Raw genomic sequence first — 25,645 nt, 5'->3', positions numbered from 1 at the left:
CAAGAAATTCTATGAGGCTCTTGTCTTAATGAACCACCAAAAAGCCAGAAGTGGAGCTATGGCTAAAGTAGTAGAATGTTAGCCTTGAAAGGGGTGGAGATGGGGGTGGGGCAGGAATTAGAAACAGTACCTAGGCCCTGAGTTTAGATAAACAAAAAACAAACCAATTTAAAAGTTTCCTCGGGCTGGGAAGTTGGCTCAGTGGTAGAGCGTTTGCCTTGCATGCCTGAGGCACTGGGTTCGATTCCTCAGCACCACATAAGCAAAAAGAAAAAAGCCGGAAGTGGCGCTGTGGCTCAAGTGGTAGAGCACTAGCCTTGAGCTAAAGAGCTGAGGGACAGTGCTCAGGCCCAAGAGTTCAGGCCCCACAACCGGACTAAAAAAAAAAAAGTTTCCTCATCTGAGGTTATACTGTGTCTTCGTTTATTCAGTCCGCAGTGCTTGCAAAGTGTTTTGTTTTTTCCCCTCTGTAATCATATGCACTTTGCCTTAAAGCCCAACACCCCTAGGTTCTCCCTTCTAGGATTGTAAACTCTAGAAAAGAAGTGTATTCCAATTTTTTCTTCAAGGCCAAATATGATGCTTAACCTCTGGAACAGAAATAATATTGACCAATTTTAGTTAAAATCACACCATCTGTAACTTATGGTTTATTCTGTGAATAGTTCTAAACAAAGTACTTTTAAGCACATACAAATCAAGTGCTCACTAATTACTTCAGATTGAGAGCTGCGAGTTACTTACATCCAGGTATGTCTTCCCAAGATTTGCATGTAATGTTAAAATAATCTTATTAACTTCTAAGGTTGCAAGGATTCCTTCATTTATGAGAGTGATGTTCAAAAGCAATATTCCTTTTTAAATATTTTTATTGTAAAGATATTGTACAAAGGGGTTACAGTTACATGAGCAAGGTAATGAGTACATTTCCTCTTGAGCCTTGTTACCCACCCCCTCCTTTGTTTTTTCCCTACCTCCCCTTCCCTCCCCACCTCCCTAACTTCTCCCTCCCCCCCCTCCCCCCGACAAATTGTAAAGTTCATTTTCAACATAGTGTCTTGTATGTCTCATTGTTACAATGGGTCAACCCGTATCCTTGTTTCAGCATTTTGTTATCCCTTCTCCTTCCCAAATTAGAAAAATGTATATACAAGATGCAGAACACCAGAATCAAATACAGTGACAGCAGGGGTTATACCATGGGGGAAGAACATACAAAAGAACATACAAAAAAATCACATAGTACATTCAAATCAACAGCAACAAAGATAAAATCTCTTGTGTCCCTATCTTGGGGTTCATTTTGCTTAGCATCCTCTCATATGGTCATATGCACATAGCTTTTGACCTTTTCTGCTTGTCTGGTAATATTATCCTAGACGTATACTAGTTATTGCAAATAAGGGAAACTATGGGACATATGTTTCTTTGGGTTTGGCTTACTTCAATTAATATAATTTTTTCCAAGTCCTTCTACTTCCTAACAAATGGGGCACTGTCATTCTTTCTGATGGAGGCATAGAATTCCATTGTATATATACATATATATGTGTGTGTGTGTGTGTGTGTATATATATATACATATATATATATACACACCATATTCTCTTGATCCATTCACCTACTGAGGGGCATCTGGGTTGGTTCTATATCTTAGTTATCTTGAATAATGCTGTAATAAACAGTTGTGCTGGTAACTTTAGTATGGCCTTGTTTGTTTTCCTTTGGGTAAATGCCCAGAAGTGGGATTGCTGGGTCATAGGGGAGCTCTATTCTTGGTGAAGCTCCCTTTTATTATTATGAACTATCATGAAGTGTCTACCAGATTAGATTGAATACCATTTTCCTGCTAATTTAAGAGCAAATATTATATTCCTAAAATATGAATCAGAGGAGATTGACTCAAGAAACTTTGCAGTGAGTACTTTAATAAATCTTACACCTGTTTAAATCATGTTCATCAGTGGTCCTTTTATGTACAGGAAAGGAAGGAGAGCTCTTCAGACTCAAAAGTTCTGTTTAGAAATGGAAAACTGATTTGCTAGTGTGTGCTCTTTATAGATGTGAGGCTTTTATTTTTATTTATTTTCATTTTAGGAAACGAGCTTCTGGAACAACACATTTACATTCTTCTAATTAATTGATAGGTATTCCTTCTTAAAACAATATGATTTGCCAGTTTTTTAAAAATATTTTAATGACATAGCAAAAATACATGGAAAATGTACTTCAAAAAATTCTTTTTGTTCTAATTTTTACTATTTAAAATATTTTTGAAAAACTTGAGGAATCCTAAGTTTAAATTCTAAATTAAATGATAAAATGATTGCAATTGAGAAGTTTGTCATAGTACTAAAGTACTCTGTTGAGAATGTAGTTCCTTTTTTCAACATCATTTGTCAATATTTTTTAAAATTGAAAACTGCTTATATTACTTAGTAAGTATTTTAGAAAAGTGACCTGTAACTAGAACTGTTAGGTTAAGATATATAGAAGAATGTGTGGTAGCACATACCTTAACTATGTCAAGAAAAATATTCTTTATATAAATAAATGCTACATATGTGTACAAAAACAAAATTGTTAGAATATGTACCAAACATTAGATAGCATTTGTTTTGGAATAATAGAATTTTAAGGGATTATTTGTAAATTTATTTGGTTTTGTAATGTTAAATACTGTATACTGTAATTTTTATGTTAGTTCTACTCTAGAAAATAAGGTACAGCTGGGTGCCAGTGGCTTATACCTGTAATCCTAGCTACTCAGGAGGCTGAGATCTGAGGATCACAGTTCAAAGCCAGCCTAGGCAGGAAAAGGCCAATAAAGCACTAGAAAACTGGAAGTGGCGCTGTGGCTCAAGCAGTAGAGCACTAGCCTTGAGCTGAGGGACAGCGTTCAGACCCAGAGTTCAAGCCCCATGACCGACCAAAAAAAAAAAAAACTAAAAAAAGAAAGAAAGAAAAGGTACAAAATGTAAGCACAGTTTATTTTTAGTAGTAGTAGTAGTAGTATCTTTAAGTAGTTGTACAAAGAAGTTCCCATTCTACAAAACAGTATATGAGTACAAAGTGTCTTTAAACATTGTCACCCATCTCTTAAAGTTTATAGCATGTTAAAACTAATATTCTGAGCTGGGAATGTGGCTCAGTGGTAGAGTGCTTGCCTTGCATACATGAGGCCCTGAATTCGATTCCTCACCACCACATAAACAGAAAAAAGCCAGAAGTGTCACTGTGGCTAGCCTTGAGCTGAAGAGCTGAGGGACAGTGCCCAGGCCCCGAGTTCAGGCCCCATGACTGGAAAAAAAAAAAACAACAACACCAAAAAACAAAAACTTATTCTATTTCATAAATACTACTCATAAATTCACCATTGTTAATCTTCTTGACAATGGTCATTTTGAAATATATTAATACCTAATGTGAATCCCTAAAGAGAATGGAGACATTTAATTAAGCATATAAATAATTTTATATCTTGCTTTTTTCAGTTAACATTCAATTATATAGATATTAGGAGAAACATATTATGAATATAATTAGTGGCTGCCTAATTTTTTCTCGTGCAGCTCTATGCCAGAATTTGCTCCAACATTTCTTTATTTGTACAAGAACATCATTCTTTGTTTTTAAAGATTATAAACACTTATCTAGTTATTATGTATGTAAAGCTTAGACATAGTTCATGTTTCCTTAGAATGAATTCCATAAATAAAATCACTTATACAAAGTGATTAAACTCTTTTAGAGCTCATGGTAAATATTTCCAGTTCTACTGGTTTCTGTATCTACTAATAATTGTGGCTTTCTTAATCCATATTATCATTTTTTAAATAATAGGAGAAATTGGTATTTTTAAAGTTTGTGTTATTTTTATTACTTTGATTGCTAATTACTAATTTCTTTAAAATCTGCATTTATTATTAGATAAATAAATAATTCACAAAGTGCAGATGTCCAAAAATTATACAAAAGATAATGAGCTTCATTAGCAATTAATGATATATAAAACAAAAGTTTTTTGCTTTTAAAAGCCAAAGATTTAACAGATAGTAATAACTAGAAAAATACTTCTGTCATGTGAATTGTTTTATGATTTCTGGAAGACTCTGTTAATGTTTATCTGAAAACTTTAAACTGTGTCTGTTTTTACTCTTATGAATAAACTGTAAAGTACCAAGAAGTTTATAAAGAAAACTATGTAGGTTATTTGTCTCAAGATTTTTCATGAGATAAATCTTGAAATAAAACTCAAGTATTGTTTTCAGGAGACATTTCAAATGTATTTACATGCTTGTGTGTCTACTGCTTTCATTGTAAAATGTATTTCTGATTATGATTTTTGGTTTACAAAGTATTTGAGAAGCAATGTTCTTAGATCTTAGTGTTTCACATAAAAGTATAGTTCAAAGTATATTCCCCCAAATTGAAGTAAATATACGTACAAGAAAGACAAGATGGGGCTGGGAAAGTGACTCAGTGGTAGAGCGTTTGCCTTGCATGCATGAGACCCTGGGTTTGATTCCTCATAAGCAGAAAAAAAAAAGCCGGAAGTGGTGCTATGGCTCAAGTGGTAGAGTGCTAGCTTGAGCTAAAAAGCTGAGGGACAGTGCCCAGGCCCAGAGTTCAGGCCCCACGACCAGATCTCCCCTCTCCCCACAAAAAAAAAGAAAGATAAGATATGAAGCAAAATAATTCCATTTTAAAATACAAATACAGATATTCATTAATGAATGTAAAGTACCAATTAGTTGATACAATTTACTGAGTATTATTTGTACCAACTATGATATTGTACTAGAGGTTTATATGCTAGATGTCTTTATTTTTAAACTTTTTCCCATCTTTTAATTACTTAAACAAAACTGACTTCTTTTAAATTTTATAAAGAAATAACAAGTGATTAAATATACCAAATCATCTTTTACATAAAGGATTTTATATGAATATAAGTAATGGTTAATATCTTAGTCATGTAGACAAAGAAGAAAAGTGAATCTTCTAATAACAAATGCACATAGGACGTGAAGTAATTGTACCTAATGCAAATGAAAAATTAATATGCAAAATTTTTAAGTTTTCACTTTCTTTGTATTACACAGAGATGGACAAGCCATTATTTTTGTCATTGATAGTAGCGATAAATTAAGAATGGTTGTGGCCAAAGAAGAACTTGATACTCTCCTGAATCATCCAGGTACATTTGTGGTTTCCTCTCATCTGTCAGGTTTAAATTGGGTACATTTATATGTGACGTTTTACCTGTATTAAACAAAAAAGGCTGTGGATGTTATCTTTTATATAAACTTCTGAATTTTAAAACATATTAGTTATACAACATTTATAACAGCTTAACCCCATACCCAAATATTTTGTATTTCAAAACATTTTGCAATATTTTTGAGTACTCTAATATTCCCTCAATAATGAAAACTTTTTTCTGATTTCTTAAATAATACATACCAATAGGAAAGGAAGATCAGATGTAAAACGTATAAAAAAGTAAAAATATATGTATTCAAGATCATTTTGATCCTTTTTTTGCATCTTTGTTTATGTATGTGTGTATATCACAGCATATTTACATATTTTTATGGAAATTCTATTCTTAAAGTAGATTTTATTCTTTTTAATCTTCAACTCAACCCTAGCCCTTAAAAAAAAAAAAATGCTAGTATTAACCAGGCGCCAGTGGCTCATGCCTGTAATCCTAGCTATTCAGGAGGCTGAGATCTGAGGATCATGGTTCAAAGCCAGCCCAGGAAAAGTCTGTGAGACTTTTATCTCCAATTAACCACCAAAAAACTGAAAGTGGCACTGTGGCTCAAGTGGTAGAACGAGCGCTCGCCTTGAGCTACAGAGCTCAAGGACAGAGTCCAGAGTTCAAGCCCCAGGACGGACAAAAAAAAAAACAAAATACTAGTATTAACAAATTGGTGCTTTTTGTCTCTTCTGTTTTTAAGTATACTATAGTATATAATTTACATATACAGACATTAAATGTTATCGAATTAAAAGTTTCAGGATTGATCATTGTTATTTACCTAAATAGATCATATTTAGACTACATAGTTTCATTTTCAGTACACGTTACATTATGGAAATACTTCCATGTCAGATTCTATACAATTATACAATTACTTTTCTTAATAGTTCCTAATATTCTGTACTTTAGTACAGTACAGTTTATGCCATCATTTATCTCTTAATGGACAGTCTTCTCTAGCCTCATTCCCCATTGCAACTAATGCTCCAGTGATTGTTGTGGCACTTCTTATTTCTAGTCCTCTTCCTGTCAAAAAGATTTTTCTTTTGTCAGCCGTGGGGCTTGAACTCAGGGCTTGGGCGCCGTCTCTCAGCTGTTCAGCTCAAGACAAGCACTCTACCGCTTGAGCCACAACTCCACTTCCAGTTTTCTAGTGCTTTATTGGAGATAGGAGTCTCATGGACTTCCCTGCCTGGGCTGGTTTTGAACCACGATCCTTAGATCTCAGCCTCCTGAGTAGCTGGGATTACAGGCATGAGCCATCGATGCCCAGCTCAAAAAGATTTTAAATAAGATTTTTACTTTGGCTTTACTGAAAGTATAGTGTTTAAAAAGAACTGTGGACCTGTTACTCAAAATAGTGTGGGGCCTGGAATGTGGCTTAGTGGTAGAGTCCCTGCCTAGAATGCATGAAGCCCTGAGTTGGGATTCCTCAGTGCCACATAAACAGAAAAAGCTGGAAAAGGCATTGTGGCTGAAATGGTAACTAAGTGTTAATGTTGAGAAAAAGAAGCTCAGAGACAGTCCAGTCCCTGAGTTCAAGTCCCAGGTCTGCCAAAAGAAAAAAGAGACATAAAGTGGGGACTCATTAATAATTCTTGGTATTTAACCACAATACTTTTGGTGTTTTTATCTTACAGTCTCAAGCTTACTCAGATGTTTGGAAGTAATAGTCCAAGCTGGACCTTTTTGTGACATTTTCATTTTAAAAGTTCACCTGTCCTGTATCTTGATCGAGAGAAAGAGATCTTTTATTATGCATTCCCTTTTATTTTTTCCTAATCCTCCCTAAATGTCCAAATCTGTTCCCCAAGTTATTTCCCCCCAAATAAAATAAATAATTCCTATATAATCTGCTTATAACAAAACAGAAAACGGTTTTCTTAATGAAAGCCTAGTCCACATATTAAACATTTTACACCTTGTGGGTGAAGTGTAATATTTAAAGGAAGACAGTTTGGTAAGCATTACATATGAAAATAGGAACATACATGTCCTTCAACATGCATTTCCACTTTTCACATTAAGTCTCCAGCATCTTGGCCAATGTACAAAATTGCCTCTTTAACAATGTTTTGTGGCTGTAAAGATTGGAATCGAATGTATTTTAGTTAAGTATTGGTTAAACTGTGAAACAGTATTAAAAGGAGTATTGGAACTGTTGAATCAAGAAAGTGACAATCAAGAAAGTACTAATATGGAGCATAGGATGTGAAATTAAGTGAAAAGACAGAGATGTGAAAAGACAGAGATATAAAAGAATGAGATCGGAATGCCATTATTCTTGTGAAGACTAATACATCATAGTTAAAAGATAATGGTATGTTTACAAAGATGTGAAGACATGGCTGAAATGGGTTTCCTTTTCTGTTAAGGGCATTTGCATAGCCTGGGGAAAAGGTAAAGAAGGAGATTCTTTTGCCATATGCCATTTTGTATCTTCTAGATTTTGAAGTGTCTAAATATATTGTGCTTAAAGCAATGGAAGATGTTTCCAAATTTCTATGAAGGTAAAAGTATTTTGTTAAAGATACCTATCTTGGGGGCTGGAGATGTAACTGGCAAGTGCTGAATTCAGTTCCTGAGTTCAAACCACAATACTGAAAAAAAAATCTTAACCTTCTTATAGTATCAATTAAATATCAAAATAAAAATCTATTCTTTAAGAATAAAACAAGGAAATATTTGGCCTTTTTGTATTGGTGCTTTACTGTTGAAGCTTGTTGAGTTCTCATTCCCCAGCCTCATCAATCTTTCATTAAAGGTTCTCACTAGGAGGCAGAAGGTTTTAGGAAGAGCATTTTGTATTTCCTTTTGTTCATGTACTTGCATGACAAAGTATCTATATGTGTGATATAGAAAGAAGTAATTTGAAAACTATTTATTTGATTTCACTTTTAAGGATTTGGGGTTGTATACCAAAATGCTAAAAGTGTAATGATAGTCTTATTTTTTCTTTTTAGATATTAAACATCGGAGAATTCCAATCTTATTCTTTGCAAACAAAATGGATCTCAGAGATGCAGTGACATCTGTAAAAGTGTCACAATTACTGTGTTTAGAGAACATCAAAGATAAACCATGGCATATTTGGTAAAGTTTTATGTTTACTTTTTTCATTTTCTCTCTCAATATCAGTGTCCAAGATTCAGGGTTTGTTCTTGATTTTGCTTTTTTATTTTGTTTTTCTTATTTTTTTAACCTGAACTTATTTTATAAGTGCCCAAACAGGATAAGAGATAAGCTAAGGATTTTGTTTTAGAGAATTATGGAAATATTCATAAATATAGATCTATGCAAACATTTTTAAATTGTTTTGATGTAGTAGAATACTATGAACAACCCACTTATTTTCCCAGCTTCAATAACAATGACTTTCTTGTGTACATCAATTCAGCTAAACACAATCCTTCTCTTGCCTTTTCCATTCTTATGACCCCTTTCCTGAATCATTCTCCAACATAATTGTCCTGGCTTGCAATTGTACTTCCTTCAGAACTGTCATTATTACCCTGTGGCTTGTTTTGTTTATAGTCCATCTTTCTTACACTAGCTTGTTAGCTGCTGGAGAGTTGAGATTTCATCATGCTTTTTGTTTGGTTTAACTTCTGTAACTCCTATTATAGAGAAAGCATCTCATACATAATAAGTATATCATAACTATTTGTCATAATGAGACTATAGAAATATTGATTTGTTTATGTCTAATGAGGTTGAAATTTAAATAGTGTCTGAAATCACATATTTTTGTTACATTTAACTCCAGTGTGCCTTTCTACCAAAATATATCAACAAGGATAACTAGAAAGCAAATGATAGAGAGTAGGACCCCAGTGGCTCATGCCTGTCTATAATCATAGCTATTCTGGAGGCTGAGATCTGAGGATCATGGTCAAAGCCAGCCATGACAGTTGAGTCCATTAACCAACAAAAGGTGGAAAGTGGAGCTAGAGTTCAAGTGATAGAACACTAGCACTACCAAGCTAAGCTAGAATGCAGGGCCTTGAATTCAAGCCCCAGTCCTGGCACCCCCTGCCCCCAAATAAGAGGAATTATAATTTTAGATACTTTTAGATAGTACTTGTCTTGTGAGGCTCCCTTCTACTCACCACTCACCTACCTCTATTACTATAAGGTCTGCTTCTCTTTAATAGTGTTCTCTCTTCCATAAGAGTTACAAATAAAGGGGAAAGAGTGGACACAGAAGCAAGAAATTTACTGCCTCTAGATGTGGAACTAGAAAATAAAGCAGGAAACTAAAGCTCAGAAAAGATCTTTAAGAGCTGGCCTTGGTGCTGAATAGAATAGTCCTTGAAGAACCTTGAAACTTCCAAGTACTTGATGCCTCCAACATCTCTTCTCAGGAGGGAAGCATTGTCTGTCTTGAGTAAAACCTACTTCACTTTGGGATTGAAGGAAAAGCTAGTGCTTAGAAATGATTCTTTGATTGGAATTTCAAATAGGAATTTAGATAAACATACTTAAATTGACTGCCTATAAAGTAATTTTGAATTTTGAATTTTATTAAGTATTTGGTAGAAAGCACAACTTTGGTAGAAAGTACAATATTTGAAAACATTGAATTGATCTTGTTTTTTGATCCAATCTGCTTTCCTTCTTCCTTTGATTGGGGAATTGAGTCCATTAATGTTAGGGTTATTATAGAAAGATAGGTTATGTTTCCTGCCATTTTCTTGCCAGGAACAGAAGCCCATACTGGTGGGTCAGGATGATTTGGGAGGAAATTGTAGAAAATGAAGTCACTAATAAATAACTCAGAGCCCTGGAACACACAACATCATAAGACATGGACTTTTGCTTTTTCTGTTCTTATAAGTCTTATAATTTATTTGAGAAGAAAAGTAAAATTTGGAAGATTCTAGGGAATGGTAGAGTGCCACCCTCTAGCAGTGGGAAAGGATTTCTTCATTGTGTTCCTTGTTTGGAACTGTGTGTGTAATAAAATCAATATATTAGGTACTGATACTTTTTATTACTGTATATGATTACTAGAGATGATAAACATTTGTGCTTCTCATATTGTTTCTGTCTTCCTATTTTAAAGTAATTATGAGCCTTTTTAAAATTTAATAAGTAATAACTTGACTTTCAGTGCATTGGGTTGTTGGTCTGAGGCAGCCACATGGCCCAGGCAGGTGGATGCTTCCCGAGCTGCATCATCTAGGGATGTTCTGGGGGTGGTGGAATCCTGGCCTGTCCCCTGTATTGACCACCCCACTGTGGAAGCTCCCTTCTGCTTCTGCTCCTTGATCCTCTGCTGGAGCCCACTGTTGGCTCTTGTCTTCAGAGGCCAGGGGGCCACTTCCTTGGTCTACATGGGGGCTCTGGCTGCTGCTCCTTTCACTGGTGTCCAAATCCCATTTCCTGACTTTTGAATTTCCTTGGGGAGGGGCCGGGGGGAGGCTAAATGAACTGTCTTGAGGAGTCTCCAATAAAGAGTACTGGGTGGTTAGTGCTTCTTTTAGAGGATGCTAGTTGCCTAGGTGGAGTAGGACTTGTTTTTGCATGGATGGATGACTTCTGGAGCCTGCTGAAATCATGACCTGGACAACAGGAGCAGGATACTTAAGACCAAGAGCCAGCTCCCTGAGCTTCCCCACACCCAGCCAGCATGGTGTGAGAAAAGGGACACTGGAGAGTCTAACAACAGAAATTTTTCAAGATTGTATGACCAGTGAAAGAAAACACAAGATAGAGAAACTACTTAGTAACTTGGTCCAGCAAGTAGGAGCCTGGAGATTCTGCCTGTGCTTTCTCTCCAGCACTATGAACTATGTAATGATGTACACCACAACAGTTTTGAGAATCTGATCAATAAAATGTGGCATAAGGTCCCATCTCAGGATAAGATGGAAGTTCATGGCTACCCTAACTCTTTGGGCTCACTATAAAACTTTACTTTATCTAGAATAAACTCTGCAAAGTTATCATTTATATTGGACATCAAGAGTGCCCATGTTCTACCATGACTTTTTTTTTTGTCTTTTCTTCTTTGATACCAAGGATCAAACCCAGCTTGACCAGCACCTTGCCACTGAGCTATATCCCAGCCCATACCATGACTTTTTTACTAACATTTAACAGTTGTCCATACCCCTGGATGACCCCTACTTGAGCTGATCATGCCGAAACCTACTTCAGAAGAACTAGTGTGTCTCTGTGAGGACCTCAAGGAAGAGCTGCAGGACTGCAGGCTGTGCTCAGGCTTCAGACAGATGATTTACTAAGTAACCTGTTACAAAGTCCTAGCTCAGCCAAATTTTAGAAGCAGCCTATTCCTATGCTTGATGCAAGGATTATGTCTGTCCTCTATTGTACTCCAGCATGCCAAGTCTAAATCAATCATCAACCCCACAGAAACTCCTCAACCAACAAGTAAAAGCATGTTACCGTGAGCCCCAAAAGAGATACCCAGACTCCTGGCTCTCAACTTCAGCAGTTAATCCTCCAGTTGAGAGTAGCCGTTGGCTTCCAGTCTGTCAGGGCCAAATCTGCTGTTCACAAAGTTAATTAGACAGGCCTGCCTCTATTATCAGGTGTTCAGACACCCTCAGTAGCCAATTAATCAAAAGCAGAGGTATTGGTCATCTGGCTGCCACGAAATCTTAAGCAGCCAAAGAGACTCACCCAGGCAAGGGCAAAGTGTTCTCACCAAGATTGTGACATTTGACTTGAGTCCCTCCAATCCCCCAAGCTACTGAACTTCCTTCTACTAGGCATAAGTTGACAACAAAAGACACTTAATTTCTCCAAGCCACCTCAAACACCAAGAAGGTGCATAAAAGAAACACTTGCCTAGTCATGGACAATTATGCCAAATTGAAAATTAGGCTTAATTCTGGAACCCCCCCCCCCAAAAAAAACCCAGATCAGGGCATCCTGAATACCTAGCACCTCAAATACACAAATACTGGAAGGACAAGGCTTTGGTTTGGTTTTGGTTTTTTTTTTTTTTTTTTAATACCCTATTAAGCAAAAAACACTGAGCTCTCAGAGTTGCGGGGAAAGTTGCAGGAAATACCACCACAAAGGCTAGTTCATCACTGGACGATGTTAGGTAGGTCATCCTCAAAGATCACTAAAAGGTTAAGATTTAACCTGAGCCCCAGCAGAGGACCCAGCCACTAAACACTTGGTTGATAGGGATGCAGCAAAGGAGCTTAAATGCTACAAGGCTGCTTCTCTCACCAATATTATACATAAAAGCTCAAACCTCCAAAAAGCAAAGGGAAGAAGCACTAGATCCTAGGCTACCAAAGCTACTTTAGGGCCTTCTTGCTCAGCAAGAAACTAAGAGCCCCCAATTGGCCAACATCATGATGTTGAAATTCAGGCTGCTGACGCGATTTCGACAGCCAAGGATACTAAATTGGACAAGGCCACTGAGAGCACCTAATGAGTTGAAGCCACAGCTGCTGAAATCTAGGCTGCTGGAACTGAATCAACAGCAGAAAACACTGAGCTGGATGAGGCCATTGAGAGCCAAAGTCTTGGATCAAAATGTTAGCTCCCTAGAAGTAACAGGCTAACCCACTGGACCTACCTGTGAGGGTAAATTCTTCCCAAGAAGTTAAGCTTTCTAGGGCTTCAATAATCACTAAAAATGTATCTCTTTTCATAAATCCCCAAAGAGCAGAGGGCCAAGCCACTGAACTGTTGTTACCTGGTAAAATAGACTTCACATTAAAACCAGAAGAGCCAAAGAAGATCACTACACATGTATTAAGGGAATGATCTACAAAGAGGAAATTACAGTGGACCAAACAGTGGAGCACCTACATACATTTTAAAACAGCACTCTTAGACTTACAAAACTGACAACAATAGTGGAAGTCTCTTAACAGCCCACTCTAACCAAAGGACAGGTCAGCTGAACAGAGAAGATCAGCAAAGAAGCCTCTGAATTAAAGGACAACATAACCTACTTAATAAACTTCTACAGAGTATTTGACCCAATGACCACACAATTCACATTCTTCTCAGCAGCCCATGGGACTTTTCCAAAATAGACCATGTCCTAGACATTCAACTGACTAAATACAAAAAAACTGAAATAACTGTATCCTACTTGACCACAATGGAAATGATACTACAAACAGCAAATGATACTACAAAAAACACTCAAACACGTGGAGATTAAACAAGATACTGTTGAATAAGAGGTGGGTCACTGAACAAATAAATCAGGAAGTTCTTACAGAATTGTAAGAAGTTGTACCAGAATCCCTGGATACAGCAAAAGCAGTGGTGAGAAGAAAATCCATAGCTCAAGAAAACAGAGACAACTCATGATAAATAAAGCTTCTAGATAAACAGGAACAAACTAAAAATACTGAAGGCTGTCTATGACAACCAACAGCCAACATCATACTACATGCTGAAAAACTAAAAACATTTCCTCTAAAATCAGGAGCAAAGCAAGGATGTCCACTGTTTCTACTCCTTTTCAATATAATACTGGAACTCCTAGCCAGAGCAATAAGGCAAGAGAAAGACAAAAGGGATCTATACAAGGAAAGAAGTCAAACTATCCCTATTTGCAGATGACATGGTGTTACATCTAAAGGACCTGAGAGACTCCATCCCCTAGCTCCTAGAGGTGATCAATAACTTTGGCAGAATAGCGGGATACAGAATTAGCCCACAAAAGCTTTTCTGTATACCAACAATGTACAATCAGATAAGAAAATCAGGGAAATTATTCTATTTGCAATAGCCTCAAAAAATTAGGGATAAACCTAACAAAAGATGTAAAAGCCCTCTATAATGAAAACTTAAAATCTGAAGAAATTGAAAGGGACATCAGGAAATAATGAATAGACCTCCCATGTTCATGGATAGGTGAGTTAATGTGAAAATGGCCAACTTGCCAAAAGCGATCTACAAGTTCAACACAATCCCCATTCAAATCCCAATTAAATTCTTCACCAAGATAAGAGAAAACAATCCAAAATAATATGGAGTGACATAAGTCTGCGAATAGCTAAATCAATTCTAGGCAAAAAAAAAAAAAAAAAGTGCTGATGATCCCAGACCTCAAACTACTACAGAGCTATAATAATTAAAAATTAAAAACAAATTAATCAAACTTGGTAGCACAAAAATAGGGCTGAAGATCAGTGGAACAGACTAGATGACCCAGAAGTAAAGCCATATTCTTACAGTTATGTGATATTTGACAAGGGAACCAAAAATATACAGTGGAAAAAAAGTAGCCACTTCAGTAACTGGTGTTGAGAAAACTGGAAATTCATATGTAAAACTGGGTCCCTGTTTTTCACCATGTACCCAGACCTGAAACTTTGAACCTATTGTCAGATAGATTAAGAGAAACATTAGAAGTTGTAGGCAAAGGCAGGAACTTTTTGAAGAGTCCCAAGAGCATAAATGAGAAAACTGACAAATGGAATTACATCAAAGTTTCATCACAGGAAAGATCATAGTTACTAAACTAGAAAGACCACCAACAGACTTAGAGAAGATCTTTACCTGACAAATTCTTAATAACCTAAAATCCACAAGAGCTTAAGAAATTACCCCTCCTTCCAAAAAATAAAAGCTAATAAGCCATTAAACAAATAAGCAGTGGAGCTAAAGAGAGGCTTCGCAGTAGAAGTAACAATGGCAAACATGAGGAAATGCTCATCATCCCTGACCAGGAAATACAAATCAAACAACATTGAAATTACATCTCACCCCAATTATGTTAGCCAATATTGAGAATTCAAAGAACAACAAAAGCTGATGAGGATATGGGGACAAAGGAACTCTATTGAAATGTTGGTGGGAATTAAACGAGTATAACCATTGGATGGAAGTTTGGAGGTTCCTCAAGGTTCTACTCTTGAACATCTACTGAGGATATTACATTACATTATATCCTACATGTCAGGATACGGGAAAGATTTTTCACGTCCATGTTTATGGCTACACTACTCACAATAGCCAGTTATGAAAACAACCCAGATACCCCACAGCAGATGAATGGATCAAAAGACATATACATATATGAAAGGCATAGTACATATACACTATGGAATTTTACTTATTCATTAGAAAGAATAATATTATGTCATTTGCAGGGAACGGGGTAGACCTAAAACAAATCCTGTTACATGAGGATACCAAGCTCAGAGAGTCAAATGGCATGTTTCCTCTCACATGTGGAAACTAGCTCAAAAGTATAGCTGAACTGATAACTTACACAGCACTCTAGGCATTCACATACAGACTAAAGGAAGACATTCTTAGGGAAGGAACCCAAAGGCTTAACTCCTCTGAACATCCAAGATACTATGTATTCAAATGAATTCCAGAAAAAGAAAACCTGCTTTGTTATTGATGTTGGTATTGTTTGTTTTTGTTTTGTTTTGTCTTTCTAGGGGGGCAGATGGGAAGTGTAGCAGTGGAGGGAGGAAAGGTAAACAAATGCAGTCATGGTATTCAATATACAATATGGAAAATGAGCTATGCAACTTGTGAGCTAGGATGGGAAGAGAAAACAGGAAAAGCAAAGGAAGGGATGACATTTTCCAAGAAGAATTGCATTAGTTACCTAATTTATGGAATTGTAATCCTTGCATGCAATATCTTAATAACAATAAAATTATAAATAAGTTGGTGGCAATTTTTTATAAGAAACAGATTAATTTTAGTATTTTAAGCACTATATTTTAGTATACTGAGTACACAGAATGAACCCTACTCATTCAGAAGTTGTCATTATCCATTAATTATATAATCATTTTTAAAAATCAGTATTTTATGAAAAACTATCAATCTATGTATATCAAAAAGATTATTTGATATTCTACTACTAACTAGTATTATTTCAGTTTCTATTACTTAAATATAAAATATTACAATTAAGATGTAAGTTAGTTAAGGTGACTATTTTAGATGTTGTACATATATACTTCAAATATTTAGTTCCCACAATAACAATTTGAGGTCAATGGTAACATTACCTCATAATAGGGATGCTGAAACTAATGAATAGCTAATTAGCCAGTTCTTACAGCTAATAAATATAAAACTATGATTGAAATCTCTTGGGTTCTTCTACCATTTTGTGAATTTTGTAAAATTATGGATTTATACACTGTACCATCAAATTCCTTTCAAGTAACATTCTTCTATCCAATGGCTGTGTTTCTAAAAGATAAGTACTATAGAATCACTGGTACTGAGTGAAGTAGGATAGTGGGCTTAGGGAAATTTTTCCACCATGGGAGGAATATACACGTTGTTAATACTATTCCTTGAATAACCTTAGTGATAGACTTCTCAAAATGTCTCTATGAATTCTGACAGTTTTTCTCACCTTTTGTTCCTGAATCCTGAGACTTTTATATTCTTTGTATATTCAAATTCAGTACTTTACCAGTTTGGCTCAAATATATGTTAGTAGACCATAATTGACTTACCATGTGGAAAATTACACTTTTTCCTTGCTACAGTTGTATGACATAACGAAATGTATCTTGTTTCAGTGCGAGTGACGCTGTAAAGGGAGAGGGATTGCAAGAAGGCATCGACTGGCTTCAAGGTGTGTCACAAAGCACTACACTTTAGTGTTTGTTTCTTTTCCATGCACATATTACCTGTTTTACATTTTGTTTTGTTATATCATTGCTTCTTTTCTTTTGTTTCCACCGATTTTTTGCTGTCAGAAATAACAGTACAGTAAGTATCCTGTACCTTGTCCATTTACTTTATTACATTTTAAAGGACATATTTAAAGTGTTTATATCTTCAAAATCAAAATATATGACACATCTGGAAAATAATTTTAACTTATGACACTAAATTTTTACCAAATCTAGTAGCTGAAACACACACTGCACATACACACACATATATGCATATATACATGTGTACATAGAGTGTGTCTTTGTCATCCTGTTTACATCACACTAGTTATAGATGGGAGCAGGTCTGGTAGATCACTATATCAAGGAATAAATTAAGATGCATAGTTTTTCTTAACTTTACAATGTGTGCTAGCCATAGGAACTGCTTGAAACACAAAACAATAGTCAGATGTTAATGAAGCCATTTTTTATATGCCCTTACTATAGTCTAGATGGTCAGGTCAAAACTTTTCAATTTTAAGTAGAATGATTAGTGATCATTTCTATTAGAAATCTCCCCACTCTGATGAAAAGGGTGAATTACAGGGTATAAATTCTAATTATATTCTTGTGGTTATAAATTCTAATTTCTTTTATCATTAGCCTTTTGATACATGGTTTGTGTGACTTTTTTTCCCTCCCTCTCTTCTGCACTCTGTAAAAACCACAGCAGAAATGTATGCTATAGCACATAATGATGGGTATAAAAGTAGCTTGCCTGCCAAGACCAAGTGTATATTTCATAAACAGTGGGAAATGTAGTGTTCTCATTAATTACAAAGCCTGTCTTATTTTTGTCTCTTGTATTTATGCAGTCATGACACTTAACACTAAACTGTCAAGAATATTCTAGTCTTATTGTTCTCAGAATAACTAGTGGCATTTTACTGTGAATGCTCAAACTTAGTTTCTTAGTCTGTGGTTAAAAGGTCAAATTTAAGGTTTAGATTCCTATTAGAAACTGATAGTTACAGAGGAAAATTCCAGGGAAGATACCAGAAGCATATGTTTAGCCCTAATTTCTTATCCACAAGGGCCTAACCTCACCATAGGATAGAAATTGTATTTACTGAAAATAATTTGATAGTCATCTAGATTTTTTTCCTGGATTTATTTATGTATGCCAGTTAGGCCACTAGGTGTCAGTAACGATCTTGGTTAGAAATTCTTATTTCTTTTTTGGTCCATTATATGTTTTACCTCACAAGACTTTATAAAAACACATTGTAGGAAACAGTTCTGTTATTGCTATTTTTTACACTGTGTTACCTTCACAACTTCTGCAATAAGTATTACCATTTCTGTTTTCTATAAGCAAACCAGAAATATGTAGCACAATGAACTGGGCTTTGGAATCCATTGTATTTATTCCACTACTTATCAATTGATGTGCTTTTCTATTAGTTACAATGTCTTAGTATCTTCTGAGGATAATTTTCTTCATCTGTAAGAATAAAAAAATAAATTTTGTAAAGTGTTGTGTAGATTACTATTTAAGATACCTAGCATAGGAAAGCAACCAATAAATGTTTAACTTACTCTCTTATGACTATGTAACAGTAACAGAAACTAAGCACATAGGTAGAAAATTGTAAAAATGGATCTTGATTTCAGATAGATGATCCTTTGTTCATAGAAGATCATAGTCTGCATTCTAAGGCTCCCAATTACTTTTTTTAAAAAGGGATAAAAAACTACCTCACAAAATAAATGTAAGAGACTGATGTACATGTTAACTCATTAGTCAAGAAGTTTATGTAAATCTAACTAAAAGATGTTCTGATCTTATACCTGTTCATTTTGCTTTTAGAATCATGAAATTTCCTAGATGCTAAACAAGAAGACCTCTGGTTTATTTTAAACCAATATAACCTTACTATTTTTCAGTTTAAGATTGAAAACTTTCTTGTGAAATATTAAACGGCACATATAATGTCTGTTTCTATTCTATATTAAAAGAACCCAACAGTCACATATATGTATGTATATATATATATCTGTATATGTTACATGTATATATATATATATATATATTATATACATATAACTCCAAGACATCTTAACTAGACCATGAGGTGTTTCTTTTTTTAATCATTAGTGAATATACAGAAGTCATTTTAAAACTTGAAAATTTTCAAGCTCTGAAACTATATCATATAGCATGCAAAGTTTGATAATGCCTCCAGATTTTAAATATTTTGTTTGTTTTGTTTTTGTGGTGCTAGGCATCAACTCCAGAGCCTCCCATCACACAGCCACTTTTTCTAAACTCCACCTTCAGCCCTCTTGCAGATTTAAATACTGAATCTTCATATACTATGCATATGGATATCCCATTTAAAAGAGTGTTGAACACATATCCTAATTTTATCCCTTCTTTAAATATCACTAATACAAAAATACTGTGCCTACCTACATGGGCATAAAGAATGAAAATAATGTGATTTCCAACCAAATTTTGGAACCTGGGTATCTGATGGATGTTACCTGACATAACAAGTCTCATAAGGCTGAATCCTAATGGAAGCTAGAACACTAAAGGAAAAGCACTAAAGGAAGCTAGGACATAGCCTGACTCTGCAGCTGCTGGATCTCAAAGGCTCAGAGAGTGGTAGTAATGGAAGAATAACTATGAAGAAAAAGCTGATAAGAGTGGATGATATTTGTACAATCTGCCCCTCCAAGAAGTTTGAAGTCTTAATCTTTGCAAAAAGTCAAACATACTCTCTGGTTTGGAAAGCACCAGGCACAACTGAGGTGAAAATGAAGGCTGACTGAAATTTTGTATATGAAACATTTTGATTCTCTTCTATGTTCCACTTATTCCAGAAGACATGAGCAGTAGGCAGAGCATAGGAAGAGTTATCTCTGAGGAGTCAGACTAAGTTAAGAGGAAATACCTAAAGATATTACTATTGGAGATTCCCAAAGATATAGCCAGACACACTAGAATGAGGACCAAACATGACAGTCATCGTATACATTTCCAAATTCTAGTCAATCTTTTTAGTATTTGCTCATGAAAAGATAACAAAAGATCTCTATTTGAGTATAAAAACATGAAATAGGGAAATGTAAGTAACAAGAAAAACAGAAAAGATAGGATTTAACTATTAGAAATTATCCTCAAAGAGATGAGAAGATGACATTTTCATGAACAAAATCAGTTATTACTGAAAATGAACAAGAACAAAAAAGGGCTTTTGGAAACTTAAAATAGTAAAATGGAAAACAATTTTTAAAAAACGAAAACAGAGCCACTTTCCCTAAAAGTAGAAAAGAGGGACATAGGAAGTTGGAATGAAAAGAAGGTATGGATCTTATTAAGAAAGTCAAGATAGCCAGAGAAAACAGAGGGTAGCAAATCATCAAATATTATTAACAAAATTGAATCATTATTCAGTTGAAAGGAATCTTTGAGAGGCTAATGCAGTAGAAGAAAAATTCCCCAAAGCAAGGTATACCATTATTAAACTCAACACAGATGACAATGAAAATTCTACAAGCTGTCTGAGAAAACCTACAGTATACTGTGGCTCAAGTGGTAGAGTGCTTAGGGACAGCACCCAAGCCCTGAGTTGAAGTTTCAGGACTGGCAATAATAAATAAAAATAAAAGGGAGGAAAGATGAAACAGGGACTATTTTCCATTCATAATTCTTGAATTATCTTCATTTACAACTTTGACTGAAAAATTAGAGCTCTACTATTGTGCTTTAAAACCAAAGCATGTATTCATTGAATTTTGCCGTGTCACATTTGATTTGCTTCAGAAAATAGATTTTGCCTTGCAGAGACTGATAATTATGTTTTTTGTTTACCAGATCAGATCCAGGCTGTGAAGACGTGAAAAGATAGTCTTTGGAAACTTCAACAGTTAATTCAAATGATGTAGCAAAGGAAAACAGAATACTTTGATTTTTTAAATTGTATGTACATTGAAAAATACTTTATAACATTCTGCTTGTCTGTGTGGACTCTGAATGAGCTATTTAAGATCACAGGGCTTGCTGTTTGCTAATCTGGCCATTAATTTCATGAACACATATATCCCTTCAAAAAGGACTCCCTAGAATTACCAGCTTCTTGGTAATTGATTTAGTTGTAATTAAAATGTTTAAAAGCCAGAGTTATAAGTCATCTTAATATCCTATCATGATTTATAATAGTTTTAATGTATTTTTAATTGTCTGTTTAAAATTTCATTTATAATATGACTTTATAGTGTGAATTGTGCAACAGAACTTAAATATTTATAAGGGACTACGGGTAGTTAATATATTTTAATTTTTTTACTATCTGTCATTATCAATAAAACAAAAAATGCAGCATACCAACTAGTGTGTTTGTTTTGTTCATGCTGAAAATAATAATGCTGTGGTAATATGAATTTTACTGTCAAGCATGTGTAAATGATCCATGGCCAAGTTCAAATGAATTTATCAGTGAATACCAAACATCTCTACACCTCTTAGTCAGGCCTCATCCTAGGCAATGATGTTAGAGATATATAGTTTCATAGAAATTAAAATTTAATGAGAAATACTTTATGAACATTTATGCATGATAAATAATTTTATTTATAGGCTGAAGGAAAGTATTATGCCTTTTCATCTGAGGTATTTATAACTGATATATTCCTTTTTTTTTTTTCCTTTACAATTCCTCTTTGCTTGTCACCTCTTTGTTACTGTGGTAAGTGATATGAGATAAGGAAGAAAAGTTTATTGTAAGTCAAATTTTAGAGGTTTCAGTTATGCCCAGCCTGTTGTTTTGGGGCCTGTGGCAGAGCAATCCATCATGGCTAGAACATGTGGTGGAGCCACTCACCTCATAGCAGCTAAGAAGCAGAGGGAAAGAGGAGGTATGAAGGGACTGGCATATTATTGTCCATCCGGGAACACATTTCCACTGACCTAACTTGGACCCACTAAGCTCCAGTTTGCAACAGAGTTTCACAAGAGCCTTCATTTAGCACATGGATTTTTTAGAGTTACATTCTGTTGCTTGTCAGAAGTTGTGTCTAATTCCAGGACTAATCAGCATGGAAACTTCTAGCAAGTAAGAAAGGGCTCAAGGAATGGTGTAGATATGAAAGCCCTTTAACTTGTCACACAGGATATTTTAAACATGAATAACGATAGTAATGGACATAATTCATTGAATAAAGTAAGAATTTGTCCTATGGTACAAGTAAGCAAATAAATGGCTAGGTAACAGAATACCTACAAATGTAGAAAGAATAAAAAAGCACCATTCATTCTAGAAATATTCAATGATGCTAAAAATAATGATGAAATTATGTCACTGAATAAGAAGATTGCATACTTTTAGACTCTCTTCTTGCAACATCGTTACTATTATAGAAAGAGAAAAATAACAACAGAGAATGCTTGTGGACACCATCTTAATCAAGCAATCTAAATTATATCATTTATAATGGGATATAGTGGGAAATGATATGCCACTCAGCACAGTGAAAAGAAAATAGCATTACTTTTTTTGATGTTTTTCCAAAATGAATAGCCTAAATCTGACCATATGGAAACACTCAAAAACTCTGGCCTACAACATTAAGTCATGTAAAAATTGAGGAGTTTTTACCAAAATAAAGGAAATTAATAAAGCATAGTAACTAAACATGATACATGCTTCTGGAGTGGAGTGCTTTGCAAAACAAAATAATAATGCCAAAATGAATGGGCATGAGGATTAGATAGTACACAGATCAGCATCGCTGTTGATTTTGAGAATTGTATCAAGATTTAGGGGGCTGGGAAGGTGGCTCAGTGGTAGAGCGCTTGCCTTGCATGCATGAGGCCCTGGGTTCAATTCCTCAGCACCACATAAGCAGAAAAAACCAGAAGTGGTGCTGTGGCTCAAGTGGTAGAGTGCTAGCCTTGAGCTGAAGAGCTGAGGGATATCGCTCAGGCCCAGAGTTCAGGCCCCATGACCGGACCCCCCCAAAAAAAAAGATTATTTAGGATTTTAGGGTAATAGTCCTGCTTGTAAGAGTTATACATCAAGGTTCTCATGTGAAATGGGAATAAAATACTTTGTCCTAATTTTGTAATATCTCAATGTTTGAAAGTGAAAGTTTGAAAGTGAATATTATGTTACAAAAATTATGTGAAATAGCACTATAGAGTAATTTCATTTTATGCATTATGCAACAATTATATTATAGACCTGATGAATGTTTACAAAAATAGCATGTCTGAAGTAGTACCACTTATTATAAAAATCCAATACCTGAAAACGATGATAATTTTAACCAATATGGGAATTCTTGGAATTCATAGATAATATAAAACTCACAGTACAGTTAATTTTTAGAAAAGATACCTTAATTGTTAATCTGGATCAGTCAGGTATCCATGTGGATTTTATGATAACAATATTATCAGCCTGCCATGAATGAATTCCTGGTAGGAGCTTGAGAAAAGAAATTAATATGTGAATACCAAATCCATGTCAATCTGATTCATGTATGCACTTGTTTAAATCCTCAGATATCTGGGCAGTAGTAAAACTTCAAAACATCAGTCTGATTTGCTGGTCTAACCTGTTTCTGGCAGGAACTGACAATTGTAAACTCAAATTATGTAGGTCACATTAAGATCAGTGCAGCAGTTTCTCCACCTGAATGTCTCTCATACCTCTGTATTGTCATTTCCTTTTTAATTATGTAATAATTTAAAACGAGGTCAAGAGAATGTAGCAGAGTTCACTTGGGGGTAGTTTCATATTAACATACCATACCTATGTATATCCTTGTATTACACAATTAAGTAGCACCCATCCTTGCCATATTTCTTCACCAAACCGGACAGCTGAGTATTGTACACAGTGCTGTTGGTCCTTGATAATGCTTTTTGACTAGGGTTGTATTCCTAGTGTATTCCTAGTCCATTTCAATACCATTTTAACTGAGTTAAACCATACAGTTGTGAAATTTCTCACAGCCTGTCCCAGCCATACAGTTGGTCACTTTCCTCTTTCATGCATCGCTTTCCCACAGTTCATGTTTTTCACACTTTCTTAATTTTGTCACAGTTGCTTAGTTATATGTTTCCTTCTCAGACCTAACTTCTTGAGTGTAGATAACAAAAGGATATTCACATCAGTAAACACACTGGTTTGGAAGTATTTAGTAAATATTTATTAAAGAAACAGCTAACTTTGGTGAGGTGGGTAGGGGGAAGGAGGAGGGTTGGGGAGGCAGGGGGGGAGGAGGATGGGAAGGGATGGGAAGGGGAAACAAAGGAAGAGGCTACAATGCTTGATAAGAAATGTACTCATTATCTTTCTCATGTAATTGTAACCCCTCTGTACAGTATTTTCACAATAAAAAATAAAATTTTAAAAATTGAAAAAAGCTATCTATGAAATAACTTTGTTAAGGAAATATTGGGAAGTCATTATTTTGCATATACACACACACACACACACACACACACACACACACACACACACACACATATATCTTACCAACTTTTCTAGTCCAATTTGATGTAACTGCACTAGAGGAATGAATGTTATGCAGCCAATGATTTTTAGATTTCTACCTAAAGCTTTATTTCAAACATTTTCATTTTGTTTTGTTTTTCTAAAAGTTAGAGAAATTCAGAAAATAGTTGTGTTTAGTTGTGTTTAACAACATTTACTGTGTTGCTAAGAGTTTTGCCATTCACTATTTGTTAAATTTTAAAGCTCTACCTTACTCTAAAATTGTGTTTCATTTGAACTACAAAACCAAATGTACCTTCTGAATATCCATAAAGGGCTGGAAGAAGTGGAATGAATCTAGCAGAAGATAAATGAACTTATTTCCATTCCCCTCAAGCTACATGTGGTAGATGCTTTTACAGAGACAGCTTTTATATTGTGGTTTGGTCAGCTGCTTCTTTGATGATATACATGATTGGTCATTTGAAGTAGAGTTCCTGTTGCAACAGAAGACAGAATTTAGACATTAAATTTAAGAATGTCTCTTCTTATGAAATCTAATCATAATGATCTTACTTTGATATATGAATAAAAATCTACTGAAGAAAGTTTATGAAAATATTCTTTTTGCTTATTGACTTCACTAAATGGAATGCTTATGAAGTATCTAATTAAATCCCATATAGCAGAGTCCAGTAGGAACCAACGTCCTCTACTAGTGAAATAATTAGTATCCTTTCTGTAGCACTCTATTAAATCCATTTGATGTGTAGGGTCATTTAATTCAGAATGTTCTTTTTTTATTTTTATTTTTTTAGTGTAAAGATGATGTACAGAAAGGTTACAGTTACATGAGTAAGGTAATAAGTACATTTCTTGTCACAGAATGTTCTTTGTTGCTATTTTATTCTTTTTGTTGTTGTTGTTGTTGTTGGCATGGGGCATGAACTCGGAACCTGGATGCTGTCCTTGAGTTTTTTCACTCAAGGCTAGCACTCTACCACTTTGAGCCACAGTGCCACTTCCAGTTTTCTAGTGGTCAGTTGGAAATAAGAATCTCAGGGACTTTTCTGCCCAGGCTGGCTTTGAACTACGATCCTCACATCAGCCTCCTGAGTAGCTAGAATTATAGACATGACATGAGCCAGCAGTGCCTGATTTTTTTGGAAGGGAATGGGGTCTGTAGGCAGTAGGTTACTAAAGTCACCAGTTATTACTGTGTTAGAATGATCTATGCTTTTATATCCTGAAGTGTTTGTTTTATGAAATTGGGT

At 35.1% G+C, this 25,645-nt stretch overlaps 1 protein-coding gene across 2 annotated transcripts in view; it reads left to right on the top strand.

Annotated features, from left to right (window-relative positions):
* The window catches only part of Arl6 (ARF like GTPase 6), a 31,578-nt gene extending 10,323 nt beyond the window's left edge, over positions 1–21,255 (top strand). For both annotated transcript variants that reach the window (XM_070030421.1, XM_070030422.1), the window contains exons 5-8: positions 5,106–5,200; positions 8,233–8,362; positions 16,783–16,838; positions 20,747–21,255. In XM_070030421.1, coding sequence (XP_069886522.1) covers positions 5,106–5,200; positions 8,233–8,362; positions 16,783–16,838; positions 20,747–20,772 — 307 coding nt within the window. In that variant the 3' untranslated portion in view covers positions 20,773–21,255. The remainder of the gene's footprint in view (positions 1–5,105; positions 5,201–8,232; positions 8,363–16,782; positions 16,839–20,746) is intronic.
* The last annotated feature ends 4,390 nt before the right edge of the window (positions 21,256–25,645 follow it).

The sequence above is a fragment of the Dipodomys merriami genome, unplaced genomic scaffold (assembly GCF_024711535.1).
Source record: "Dipodomys merriami isolate MVZ:Mamm:240054 unplaced genomic scaffold, mDipMer1.0.p SCAF_2, whole genome shotgun sequence".
Lineage (NCBI taxonomy): Eukaryota > Metazoa > Chordata > Mammalia > Rodentia > Heteromyidae > Dipodomys > Dipodomys merriami.
Note: the sequence above shows the minus strand (reverse complement) of the source record. Positions and strands in the feature narration are given on the sequence as shown.